General features: G+C 46.9%; 1 protein-coding gene across 5 annotated transcripts in view; it reads left to right on the top strand.

Moving 5' to 3' along the window:
- The window catches only part of LOC115088205, a 97,770-nt gene that overhangs the window by 48,275 nt on the left and 35,161 nt on the right, over positions 1-14,334 (top strand). For 4 of the 5 annotated variants that reach the window (XM_029596234.1, XM_029596236.1, XM_029596237.1 and 1 more), the window contains one exon: positions 13,429-13,649. In XM_029596234.1, coding sequence (XP_029452094.1) covers positions 13,429-13,649 — 221 coding nt within the window. The remainder of the gene's footprint in view (positions 1-13,428; positions 13,650-14,334) is intronic. The other variant, XM_029596235.1, reaches the window with a different exon arrangement.

Below are 14,334 nucleotides of genomic sequence, written 5' to 3'. Positions count from 1 at the left end.
CTTGGAGTCCCCGTTGAAATGAGGCGGAGCTAGTAGGGCAAGCAAAGCCCTGGAAGGCGAGGGAGATGGCTGTTGGCTGACTGGAGCTGGAACCAGAACTGGGTGACCTGATTGGGCATCAAGCCGTGCCTGAAGACGCTCAATGGAACAGGCCAGTGCCTCGAGGAACCGCTGTTGCTCTTGCACCTTGGAAGCCAGTCCTGGGATGGCCTGGAGGGCAGACGGCTCTGCCGAGTCCATGGCATTGGCAACCTATTGTGCTGAAGGTGGATCCTTGGGCCGAGGTGGGGTTGACCCTACCTGCAGGGCAAGCCCTGCTGGTCCCCACTGTCGGCAGGCAAAGCTGGCTGACTGATGGAGGCTGGCTGGAGCTTCGCCAATACCAGCCCTCGTTCCCCGCAGGTTGAGCTCTTGGGTACCAGGGCCGGTTGGACTTAGGTGAGCCTCTGTCCAAGGTCTTCTCAGTGACGACGAGGAGGTCAGCCCGGGGCCAGCAGCGGTAGTAGAAGTAGGTGGTCTGATCTGGACGAGGCGGAGTCCTGGAGACTTGGATGCCAATGAGAACAGGAAGCATACAGAGGGTGCCCTAGTAAGAACAGGCCAAAGCCTGAAAGGCCAAGTCCAGAATGGATTTAAGAGGAGCGTCGTAGAGCAGGCGAAGTCAGGGGAGGTGGCAGGCAAGGAGAAGTGGCAAGGCAAGTGTGGGTCAAAACCAGAAGTCAGCTGGAAAATGATCAAACAAGGCAAAGGTCAAAACCAGGAGATGGGCAGGAGCGTAGTCAGGTGAAGCAGTGGTCAAAGCCAGGAGACAAGCAGAAGCATGGTCAGATGAAGCAGTGGTCAAAGCCAGGAGACAAGCAGTAGTGTGGTCAGATGAAGCAGTAGTCGAAGCCAGGAGTCAGTAACAACAAGCAGGGTAGACGCGGAACACAGGAACAGGAACGCAGACGAATGAGGGACCTGGAACACGGAGGAAACGCAGGAACAGCAACTAGAGACACGACTAGTGTGAAGACCTGTTGCCAAGGCAAGGAAGCGCTGCCTTAAGAACCAGAACCCAGTGACATCATCTGGGGCCGCGGGTTGGATTCCTGCCGCAGCCCCTTTAAGGGGAGAGCTGATGCGTGTGGTGAGGTGAGGTGAAAGAGGCTATTTTAGCCAAAAAAACATCCTTCAAAAATTGGAAGAAGGATCCATCTGAAGAAAATAGGATAAAACATAAGCATTGTCAAGGTAAGTGTAAAACATTGATAAGACAGGCGAAGAGAGAATTTGAAATGAAGTTGGCCATAGAGGCAAAAACTCATAATAAAAACTTTTTAAAATATATCCAAAGCAAGAAACCTGTGAGGGAGTCGGTTGGACCATTAGATGACAGAGGGGTTAAAGGGGCTCTTAGGGAAGGTAAGGCCATTGCAGAATGACTAAATGAATTCTTTGCCTCCGTGTTTACTAATGAGGATGTTGTGGAGATACCAGTTCCGGAGATGGTTTTCAGGGGTGATGAGTCAGACGAACTGAACAAAATCACTGTGAACCTGGAAGATGTAGTAGGCCAGATTGACAAACTAAAGAGTAGCAAATCACCTGGACCGGATGGTATGCATCCAAGGGTTCTGAAGGAACACAAAAATGTAATTTCTGATCTGTTAGTTAAAATTTGTAACCTATCATTAAAATCATCCATTATACCTTAAGACTGGAGGGTGGCCAATGTAACCCCAATATTTAAAAAAGGCTCCAGGGGCGATCCAGGTAACTATAGACCAGTGAGCCTGACTTCAGTGCTGGGAAAAATAGTAGAAACTATTCTCAAGATCAAAATCGTAGAGCATATAGAAAGACATGATTTAATGGGACACAGTCAACATGGATTTACCCAAAGGAAGTCTTGCTTAACAAATCTGCTTCATTTTTTTGAAGGGGTTAATAAACATGTGGATAAAGGTGAACCGGTAGATGTAGTGTATTTGGATTTTCAGAAGGCGTTTGACAAAGTTCCTCATGAGAGGCTTCTACGAAAACTAAAAAGTCATTAAAAAGTCATGGGATAGGAGGTGATGTCCTTTCATGGATTACAAACTGATTAAAAGACAGGAAACAGAGAGTAGGATTAAATGGTTAATTTTCTCAGTGGAAAAGGGTAAATAGTGGAGTGCCTCAGGGATCTGTACTTGGACCGGTGCTGTTCAATATATATATATAAATGATCTGGAAAGGAATACGACGAGTGAGGTTATCAAATTTGCGGATGATACAAAACTATTCAGAGTAGTTAAATCAAAAGCAGACTGTGATACATTACAGGAGGACCTTGCAAGACTGGAAGATTGGGCATCCAAATGGCAGATGAAATTTAATGTGGACAAGTGCAAGGTGTTGTATATAGGGAAAAATAACCCTTGCTGTAGTTACACGACGTTAGGTTCCATATTAGGAGCTACCACCCAGGAAAAAGATCTAGGCATCATAAAGAAAGAAACATAGAAACCTAGAAATGACGGCAGAAGAAGACCAAACGGCCCATCCAGTCTGCCCAGCAAGCTATGCACTTTTTTTTTTTTCTCTCATGCTTCAGTTACTCTTGGCTCTTAGTAACCCTTTGGTTACATTTCCCTTCCACCCGCACCATTAATGTAGAGAGCAGTGTTGGAACTGCATCCAAGTGAATATCTACCATAGTTAAGGATAGTAACTGCCGCATTAAGCAAGCTACACCCATGCCTTTGTTTACCCAGACTATGTAACTCAGTCCTTGTTGGTTTATTGTCTGTATATAGATTTACCTTTCTACGTTCCCCCTGCCGTTGAAGCAGAGAGCTATGCTGGATGTGTGTTGAAAGTGAAGTATCAGACTTTCTCACCTGCCGTAGAAGCAGAAAGCTATGTTGGATATGTGTGAAATATCAGACTTCCTCCCCTGCCGTAGAAGCAGAGAGCTATGTTGGATTTGCTTGAAGTATCAGACTTCTCCCCTGCCGTTGAAGCAGAGAGCTATGCTGGATATACATTGAAAGTAAAGTATCTGGCCTATGTAGTTTGGGGCAGCAACCACCATGACAAGCAAGCCACTCCCTGCTTTTCGTGAATGCAAATCCTTTTTTTTTCCACACTTCCTCCTGCCGCTGAAGCCCAGAGCAACGCTGGAGTCGCACCAACCGTGCGCATGTTCATTGAATAAGGGCATAATCTCCAGGCAGTAGCCGTCACTCCCTTGAGTCACCCACTCTTCATTCACGTCCTCTAGACTTGATGGATCCACAGTGTTTATCCCACACCCCTTTGAAGTCCTTCACAGTTCTGGTCTTCACCACTTCCTCCGGAAGGGCATTCCAGGCATCCACCACCCTCTCCATGAAGAAATACTTCCTGACATTGGTTCTGAATCTTCCTCCTTGGAGCTTCAACTCGTGACCCCTGGTTCTGCTGATTTTTTTCCAACAAAAAAGGTTTGTCGTTGTCTTTGGATCGTTAAAACCTTTCAAGTATCTGAAAGTTTGAATCATATCACCCCTGCTCCTCCTTTCTTCCAGGGTGTACATATTTAGATTCTTCAATCTCTCCTCATAAGTCATTCGATGAAGACCCTCCACCTTTCTGGTTGCCCTTCTCTGGACCACTTCCATCTTGTCTCTGTCTCTTCGGAGATACAGTCTCCAGAACTGAACACAGTACTCCAGGTGAGGCCTCACCAAGGACCTGTACAAGGGGATAATCACTTCCCTTTTCTTACTCGATATTCCTCTCTCAATGCAGCCCATCATTCTTCTGGCTTTTTCTATCGCCTTGTCACATTGTTTTGCTGACTTCAGATCATTAGACACCATCACCCCAAGGTCTCTCTCCTGCTCCATGCACATCAGCCTCCCCCCCCCCCCCCCCCCCCCATCGAATACAGTTCATTCGGATTTCCTCTTCCCATATGCTTGACTTTGCACTTCTTGGCATTGAATCTGAGCTGCCATATCTTCGACCACTCTTCCAGCTTCCTTAAATCCTGTCTCATTCTCTCCACTCCTTCCAGTATGTCCACTCTATTGCAGATCTTAGTGTCATCTGCAAAAAGACAAATTTTACCTTCTATCCCATCTGCAATGTTGCTCACAAAAATATTGAACAGGATCGGTCCCAACACCGATCCTTGTGGTACACCGCTTAAAACCGCTCTCTCTTCAGAGAGAGTTCCATTTACCATCACACATTGTCTTCTGTCCATCAACCAGTTTGCAATCCAGGCCACCACCACGGCACTCACTCCTAAGCTTCTCATTTTATTCACCAATCTCCTGTGCGGAACTGTATCAAAAGCTTTGCTGAAATCCAAGTAGATGACATCGAGCGCTCTTCCTTGATCCAATTCCTTGGTTACCCAGTCAAAAAAGTCAATCAGATTTGTCTGACAGGATCTTCCTCTGGTGAATCCATGCTGCCTCTGGTCCATCAATTCTCCCAACTGTAGATAGTTCACTATTCTCTCTTTCAACAGTGACTCCATTACTTTTCCCACCACCGAAGTGAGGCTAACCGTCTGTAGTTACCAGCCTCTTCTCTGTTCCCACTCTTGTGAAGCGGGACCACCACCGCTCTTTTCCAATCACTCGGCACCACTCCCGTTTCTAGGGATCTATTGAACAGGTCACACAACGGACCTGCCAGCACATCTCTTAGTTCGGTCAGTTTCCTGGGATGAACCTCATCAGGCCCCATGGCTTTGTCCACTTTCAGATTCTTCAGTTCTTCCCATACCTTTTCTTCTGTAAATAGAGTTTCATCCACTCCACTCCCCTCCAGTTTCTTGTTAAGTAGAGATGGTCCTTCTCCAGGGTCTTCTTTAGTGAACACAGAACTGAAGTAATCGTTTAATATTTCTGCCATTTCCTCATCTTTCTCCACACATTGATGCTTTCCACCTTTCAATTTCACTGAACTACTTTGAACTTTTCTCTTTTCACTGATGTATCTGAAAAATGTTTTGTCACCATTCTTTATCTCCTTGGCAATCCTCTCTTCCACTTGACTTTTTGCCATCTTGATTAATTTCTTCGTCTCCCTCAGTTCTACCAGATATTCTTCTCTGTGCTCCTCCTTTGGGATCTTTTATATTTCTTGAACACTGTTCTTTTACCCTTTATTTTATCAGCCACCTCCTTTCAGAACCAGATAGGTTTAATTTTCCTTTGCTTTTCCTTACTTTTCTAACATATAGATTAGTTGCCTTAGTAATTGTTCCTTTTAGATTGGTCCACTGCTGATCCACATCTCTCTAGTTCTCCCAGCCTTTTAGTTCTTCCTCCAGGTATTTCCCCATTTCATCAAAGTCCGTGTTTTTGAACTGCAAAACTCGGGTCTGTGTGTTTCTTTTCTGTATCCTTTTTGTGATATTAAACCATACTGTTTGATGATCACTGGTGCTGAGGTGGGCGCCCACCTGGACATCAGAGACATTATCTCCATTAGTGAGCACTAAATCGAGTATAGCTCCTTCTCTTATGGGTTCTATTACCATTTGTTTGAATAAAGCTACTGGCATGGCATCCACTATCTCTCTACTATTATTAGATTCTGCAGATGGGATTCTCCAGTCTATAGTGGATAATACTTTAAAATCGTTGGCTCAGTGTGCTGCAGCAGTCAAAAAAGCAAATAGAATGTTAAGAATTATTAAGAAGGGAATGATTAATAGAACGGAAAGTGTCATAATGCCTCTGTATTGCTCCATGGTGAGACTGCACCATGAATACTGTATACAATTCTGGTCGCCGCATCTCAAAAAAGATATAGTTGCGATGGAGAAGGTACAGAGAAGGGCAACCAAAATGATAAAGGGAATGGAACAGCTCCCCTATGAGGAAAGGCTGAAGAGGTTAGGGCTGTTCAGCTTGGAGAAGAGACAGCTGAGGGCGGGTATGATAGAGGTCTTTAAAATCATGAGAGGTCTTGAATAAATAGATGTGACTCGTTTATTTACACTTTCGAATAATAGAAGGACTAGGGGGCATTCCATGAAGTTAGCAAGTAGCACATTTAAGACTAATCGGAGAAAATTCTTTTTCACTCAAAGCACAATAAAGCTCTAGAATTTGTTGCCAGAGGATGTGGTTAGTGCAGTTTGTGTAGCTGGGTTCAAAAAAGGTTTGGATAAGTTCTTGGAAGAGAAGTCCATTAATGGCTATTAATCAATTATACTTAGGGAATAGCCACTGCTATTAATTGCAACAGTAGCATGGGTTCTTCTTAGTGTTTGGGTAATTGCCAGGTTCTTGTGGCCTGGTTTTGGCCTCTGTTGGAAACAGGATGCTGGGCTTGATGGACCCTTGGTCTGACCCAGCATGGCAATTTCTTATGTTCTTTAAATTATGGGTGTTATGATGTCCCTTAAGGCCAGAACTTCTGCTTCTTCTGGACCTGTATCCTCCTTCGTAGATGTCACCTCCCAAGCAATAGAATCTTTTCTCTTCTTTATCTGTTAACTGTCAGAGATAATTCATTTATACCCCCCCCCCCCCAGGATGTTCGGACCATTCCTCAGTAACAAAACCATTTATCCTGATGCAACTGCAGTCTCACGGTTCAGTCACTGTATTGGCACCCGCATGTCCTTGCTAACAAGCCAGATACATGTCAGTCAGGATGTGTTAGAAATGGAGAGGTTTGAACCGGGGAAGCAGACTGGTACTGTTCCCTCTGGGCTAAATCTGCAGCAGAGGAAGAGCTAAGGTGCCAGGGCCAATAATCCCCCCCCCCCCCCCCAGGGAACCTGATTGGGTCATTGGTCTTCAGAAGGAATTGATAGCAACATCACAGTATTCCTGGCAACTTGAAGGCTCCATGCCTGAAGCCGAGACTCTACCTCTGCACTTAGGTATCCTATTCTGAAACCAGGATTTGTTTGTTGATACTCTGACTCAGACTGGACTTATTAGTACCAGATTTGCCTGCTAATACTTTCTACTACCAGACTAGCCCTGGGCTAGTTTTAAAATCTGTAGACCCGAACAAGCCTGGGCCCACTGCACTCTGGGGGAGGTTGGTGCTTCAGTGTCCCGCAACTCGAAATAATTCAAGACTGGGAACCCAGCAGTCTTGTCAGTAAACCTCATTCTACCCTGGCAGAAAGGACTACCTCACTCCAGCTTCTTGAAATCCTGCTGGAACAGGTCAGTGTATTGGCTGCAGAAATTCAAGGCTTAAGCTACCAATTAAAGCAGCTTCAAGCTGAAAACATACTTTTTATCACCACAAGTAGCAACTTGAGGCCCCAGACTACCACTTCCAGAGTGTTTGGATGGAACCCAAGGACATTTTCAAGGGTTCATTAAATAGTGTCAACTTCAATTCATGATGTACCCCAAGATGGTGGCATTGGAACTGACACTACTCTGAGGCCTGGGCTCCTTCTCTGCTGGCAAAGAAGAACCCACTCCTGCTGAGCTGGGATGCCTTCCTGTATTCTTTTATCCCATCATTTGATGACATCACTGTGAGGGAGTTGCAATGGCTAAGACAGGGGCCTGGCTCAGTCAGTAGTTATATTGCCTGATTTAGTCAATTGGCAACAGACACTTCCTGGAATGAACCTGACCAGTGGCACCAGCTCTGCACAGGACAGAGAAGAGATCAAAGATGAAATAGCCTGGGTGTAACTACCAGAGGGAATAGACCTGCATATTAGATACAGACTGGGCAACCATCATAGAGAAATAAAAGGAAACTCAGGCTCATTGCAACCTATATCCATAGACTCCATGACTGGAGCTGCTAAAGCTTATATGCCACACAGCTCCAGCCCCTGAACCTATGCAGGTGGACTTGACCTGCGTTCACTTATTGTCTAACAAAAGCAAATGACGGATACTGGAATCTATGCCTGCATTACAGGAGTCCAAGGCACCACTTAGCAACATGCCCTTCCATTAAAGCAGCTGAGTAAGCCACAAACGGAGAAAGCAATGACCTGGAACACCACTGGGGCACCCAGAGCTAAGCAGCATCGGATAGTTGAGGCATGTAGTCTCATCCACCATAGAAAGAATGAAGTGACATGGGTAAACTAAGAGGGTTGGCTACAATCATTTGAGCTGATATAGTTGCGATGGCGAAGGTACAGAGAAGGGCAACCAAAATGATAAAGGGGATGGAACAGCTCCCCTATGAGCAAAGGCTGAAGAGGTTAGGGCTGTTCAGCTTGGAGAAGAGACGGCTGAGGAGGGATTTGATAGAGGTCTTTAAGATCATGAGACGTCTTGAACGAGTAGATGTGAATCGGTTATTTACACTTCGAATAATAGAAGGACTAGGGGGCATTCCATGAAGTTAGCAAGTAGCACATTTAAGACTAATCGGAGAAAATTCTTTTTCACTCAATGCATACTAAAGCTCTGGAATTTGTTGCCAGATGATGTGGTTAGTGCAGTTAGTGTAGCTGGGTTCAAAAAAGGTTTGGATAAGTTCTTGGAGGAGAAGTCCATTAACGGCTATTAATCAAGTTTACTTAGGGAATAGCCACTGCTATTAATTGCATCAGTAGCATGGGATCTTCTTAGTGTTTGGGTAATTGCCAGCTTCTTATGGTCTGGTTTGGCCTCTGTTGGAAACAGGATGCTAGGCTTGATGGACCCTTAGTCTGACCCAGTATGGCAATTTCTTATGTTCTTATGAGATAACTAAGTAGAATAAAATAAAGGAATACCACCGATGCAGAATAGATGGGAAAGTTACTTCGATCTGGATGGGCTTAGAATGAGAACAATAGGAATGGATGAACCAGGAAACCCAGAGAATACAGACCCAACAAGAACAATGCCAATATGAGATTGTTGCTGAACTTTGGCATGCACTGAGTGAAGTACAGGAGGTGCTGACTGGGAGTACAGCTGAACCAGCTGGCTCCATTGACAACTTGTCTGAACCCCCAAATACAGAGGGACACCCCTTAAAGAAGAAAAGTGAGACAGTTTACACCAAACATGTTTCGATATACGCCACCAAGAACCTCGGACTGTGTGGCATATAAGCCTTTTAAAATAAATAAATGTAAAGAGATCGGCTAACCGGCATTTTACAATGCTTGGCAGAGCTGGGAAGGGAAAGGCCCAACCTCAGAAACTGACACTGGAGACCATCCGAGGCAGAATTGTCCTTAAGTGAATCTGGACTGCTTATGGGTACTGCTCCTACAGATCAAGCCCCAGAGCCCCATACTGCTAGCACTGTGATACAATGGATGGAGGCCCCCAGCCTGGACATTCTGCTGGATCAGACTAGCCTGGACTGTTTTAACCTGCAAGATACATAAGAATATAAGATTTGCCAGACTGGGTCAGAGCAAAGGCCCATCAAACCCAGTATCCTGTTTCCATACACTCTCCATGATGCTCCCTACCGCCACTCTCCCCCCCCCCCCCCCTTGAGTGGGACCCATTGGTGCTTAGCGGTTACCTGGGGGAGGAGGGGATAATGTCAGGACTGAAGACTGGTGAGGCTCTACCTCTGCATTCTCCCTCTGGTGAGGAATGAAGTAGGGACAGCTCGTGAAGCAGACAGGTACTCTACCCACTGGGCTAAAGCTTCAGCACAGGGAGCGTTAAGGTTTTGGGGAAATGAGCCTGACACTAGGGCCGATAACCACACCCCCGGGGAATCTGATTGGGTCTTCTGCCTTCAAGAAGGATTGCTGGAAAAAACTCCACAATATTCCCGGTAACGTACTCCTGGCACTGACACACTACCTCTGCAGTAAAGCATGGGGGTATCCTCCTCTGAAACCAGAACAACTGGATTTATATGCTGCTGCTATGACTCAGGCTGGATTTATTATTCCACCAAACTAGCCCCGAGCCAGCTCTGAAACCTGCAGGCCCCAAACAAGCTCACTGGCCAACCCCTTGCCCTGGGGTTGGCCAGTGAGCTGGTCTCCCAGAAGTTAAGGTAACCCGGGCTGGGATCTTGACAGTGTTTATGGGCTCTTATCCACTTTAAAACCCGCTTGGGTCCCAGTTCAATCTATAGGGCAGGAACTCTTTTGCCATTCTTAAATATGTCAGCAGATTTAGAATATAATCCTAGCAGAGGTTTTTAAATTGTTTGTGTACCTTAAGGCACAAGCCCCATGGCTGCTTTACAAATGCCACTACTGACCTAAGGCAGTTCTTGCATCTGCTCTTATCCCTGCACATAAATTCACAAGGCTCAATTCTAACAGCTGCTTTCCCTGTCCACAAGTGAAAACAGGCTTCAGTGCATACCTTGAGAAATCTCTCTTCGCATGTCCACGTCATTCTTTAATGCTGCCAAACAAAAAACACATCTGCTGTGTTTGACCAGAAAGGAAGAACCTTTCCCAGTCACCTCCCCATTCCAGCCTCAGTCTCACTCCCTGGCTTTTTACATTATCGACCAGGACATGGAAGGCGTCCCAGCTCCACCCTCAGGACCCTATGCGGATGTGCTTTCTTTACTCATGGCTTATACATCCTCTCTTCTCCTGAGGGCTGATGAATCTTCTCCATGCTTCCCAGGTTCCCGAGTATTTCTCCTTGTTCTTGTGCAGAGTGTAAGCTCCATCACAAGCATTAACCAGGCAGCCCAGACACCCGCGGGCTCCTATCTGTCCGTCCCCCCCCCCCCCCCCCGCCTCGCTGGGCACCCCGCTTGCACATAAGGAAAACGTGACGCACAGTTTGGATGCAAAGGCCGCAGCCATTTATTAGTGTCCCTAACATGGGAGTCTAATTAGATGCCGAGTCCATTTAACAATGTTTACAAATTGCGGCCGGGCAGGTGCCGATACTCTAATATATCCATCCAAGTGGAACCACGGGGTCCTGCGCCCAGCGAGCCCCCCCCCGTACAGGGGTCATGACCACCAAGAACCAGATGGGATCTCGGCTTGGACCGCCACAAAGCAAGCCCCCTGCTGTAGTCCATCTACTGGAGGGGATCCCAGCCCGGCCGCCACAAAGCAAGTCATGCCAGAGCCCCTCCCCACGTATCAGCCCTCGATCCGTCGAGGCCCTGAGCGCGGGCCCGACATTGATCATCCGTGGCAAACTGGTGAGGGCCACTAGGCCTCTCACGTACATATCGGCACCTCCCAGCCTAATGCTTCTGAATTTACAAAGACACTCCTGAACTCGGTCACCGGCACTGCAACAGATTAACAGATACGTGTAAATCCACTGTCTAACAAAAACCTCTACACAAGGGGGGGGGGGGAAAGGTGGGGAAACAGCTCCGCTCGGGGCCAAGAAGGGAAGAGGCCAGCCCAAGGGGAGCCGGCGGGATATAAATTGCCCGCCGGTTGATTCACCCCCTGATGTCATCGGTGGTCACTCTCCCTCGGCCAATCAAGCGACCCGGCATCGGGGCATGCCTCGATGACATCGCCGCTCCTGACACTGGACCAGTCAGGGAGGAGCACCATCGTCAATGGTGCCATTGCACCCCACAGCATCGACGACACGAGGCTGACGCCATTCCTGCCAGCGTCTGGAGGGGGAAGGGGGTTGGACCCTTCCCCCCTCACCACGCGAGGTACGTCGGCGGCACAGGTGGAGGGCGCGGCTGCCTGCACGGGTGCACCGGTTATTTGCGGCGCCCGCACATCCATGTTGGGGGGCCGCCCATATATTGGGAAGTGCAATGTGCATGTGAGGCTTTCTCCCCAACCTAAATACACTCCAGGGAATGCCCATATTTTAAGCAGGAAAAAATGTGTGGTGAAATACACACATACATTTTAGACGCTATGCCAAAGGTGGACAAACATCGGCCCACGGGACTGTTTTATCCTCATTTCTTTAAATGACCGCTCTTGATCTATTTACCGGTCCACTGATGCAGTAGCGCAGTTTGTGTCCCTGCCACCATCATCAGCAAAGACCTGACCGCTGCAAACGCTTCTGCGCGCCCTAAGGATAACCCTGCAGGCACACACATGGCACTGAAGATGCCCCCCTTCCCCTGCAGTCTCCACTGCAAAGGAAACCCAACAAGAGTAAGGAGCGCTGAGGCTGCCACTTATTCCCCTGCTGTCTGCGCTCAATAAAAGCTAGAGGTGTGCAGGCAAAAAGTTTTCGTTGCGTACGCGATCCGTATTCGTGGGGGGTCAATTCCGTTTCATGCAGAAGTATGGAGAATTCAATAAGTTGTCGATCTGTAAATACGTTACTACTAAATTAACTACAACCCCCCACTCTCCTGACCCCCCCAAGACTTACCAAAACTCCCTGGTGGTCCAGCGGTGGGGTCCGGGAACTCACGCACACCCTCGGTGCTAGTTTCATCATGGTGCCGATAGCCTTTGTCACAGGGGCTACCGGTGCCATTGGTCAGCTCCTGTCACATGGCCATCGGCGCCATCTTGTGCTCCTACCATGTGACAGGGACTGACCAATGGCACCGGTAGCCCCTGTGACATAGTATGGGCAAAGGCTATCGGCGCCATTTCGAGTCCTGGCCCGGCGTCGGACGGCAGGTCGCTCCGGGACCCCCGTTGGACCCACAGGGACTTTTGGCCAGCTTGGGGGGGGGGGGCCTCCTGGCCCCCCACAAGACTTGCCAAAAGTCCAGCGGGGGTCCGGGAGCGACCTCCTTTCACGCTGGCCGCCCGATCCCAATACTCAAAATGGAAAATGGATGCACATCCCTAATAAAAGCCAGCAAACTAAAGAGCATCACCACTGCCGCCCATTCCCCTGTTGTCTCTTACTCCCTGCCTGAGACCATCGTTGCCTCTACAGGTCTGTTTTGGGAGGTTTTCTTGCATCAAAGTGCAGTTATTATTATTTTCAGTTACCGCCTGGGGAAACATAAGATACTAAAACATTGCAATTTAAGATGTTTGAAGCAAACATCTTGGCTCTAATATCACAATTTGCAATGGTTTGCTGTCTTAAGTTTTACCTGCCATATTTTCTTGCAGAAAAAAAGATGTATTACTCAGTTTTCCACCATCACTTCTTTCCTATTAAATTCAATTCAAATGTAATTACATTTTCTTTTTCCTTTTTTCCCTTCTGCTTTTTAACCTACAGATTTTTTGGAATGCATTACACTTCCAATATACATTTTTTGGAATGTGTTACACTTCCAATATACATTTAAAATATAGTGTTTCTTCTAATAGTGCTCCAGCCAGATTTCTAAGGGGGAACTTCCCTGGCACTTTACTGGTGCAAGTAAAAACTACAAATGTAGGCCTTTGTTAAAAAAAAAAAAAAAAAAAAAAGTTTGCCCACCCTTGCTGGATGCACAGGTATATTTTTTAAAGGTTGGGTCTAGCCAGCTAACTCCTGAAGTTAGCTGGCTAAAACCTTTTGGGAATCTACCTCATAATATATAGGGCTACTTTATGGAATCCTAGGCTCCGTTTGTAATATTCTTCTTTAGTACAGAATGATTTTGGTTTTTCTGTTTCCTGTATTTCAGGTCAGAGGAAGGTTATTTTAGTGGCAATGCATTACTCTGTGATTCAGATTCTGTCGCCTTATGGGAACAGAAGTCAGATTCAGCATGGCTCCCTCATCAGCAGAGTGGACTGCTGTTTTTCAGAGAAGTCTGGTCTCTACAGCTGCCAAAAGAACTTTGACGCGATAACGTCCGTGGTTGCCAAAATACAACAGCAGGCAAGGCAATCAAGAGAGAACATGGTATGGGATAATTCCCTGCACTGCACCCTCCCTGGGCCCCTCAGTATGTGCGAGAATCCTCCCCTCCCCCAACACGGGCAGTAAAGAGACGAGTGCCTTTCACTGCAAGATTTCCTTGGGATGTTGGTCACAGGATGACTGGTAATAGGATTGCTTTATAGCCTGTCAGCATGCAACGTCAGTCACAGGTTCTGGCATTTAGTGTAGTATATCCGTGGCTCTCGCACAGTGTGCACATGGCAGCTGTGACAAAGTGCTCTGCGGAGTCAAGGAAGTAAGGGAATAATCTTAATGTGATAGCGTTATTAGTTCGAGGCATCTCTCCAGTTTTGTCTTAAATAGTATGAAAAGAAAGACCGAGAGCATCTTAAGACAGTGATTCCACTTTTTGTGTAAGCACATTTCATATGAAACTGCTTAAGACAGTGTTTCTGCAACAGGATGTTTATACCGTGCCCCAGGGGAAGAGGTTCTTGAAGGGATCCTTGCTGACGACTGATCCGTGCTCAAGCAGAACCAGCTCTGTTCAAGAGTGTTGGAACAAAACTGACTAAAATCACAATTGCTTTTTAAGGAGCTCCCCAACCTACCTTGCTCAGATATTTTCGTATAGGATTCCCTTTAGCTTTTAATTAAGCTGCAGCAATGAATTGGGGGGTGATGCCATTCCTTCTGTCTCAGCCTG

Source organism: Rhinatrema bivittatum, chromosome 3 (assembly GCF_901001135.1).
Source record: "Rhinatrema bivittatum chromosome 3, aRhiBiv1.1, whole genome shotgun sequence".
NCBI classification, from domain to species: Eukaryota; Metazoa; Chordata; class Amphibia; order Gymnophiona; family Rhinatrematidae; genus Rhinatrema; species Rhinatrema bivittatum.
The sequence above is the reverse complement of the archived record's forward strand: the minus strand, read 5'-3'. Positions and strand labels throughout refer to the sequence as shown.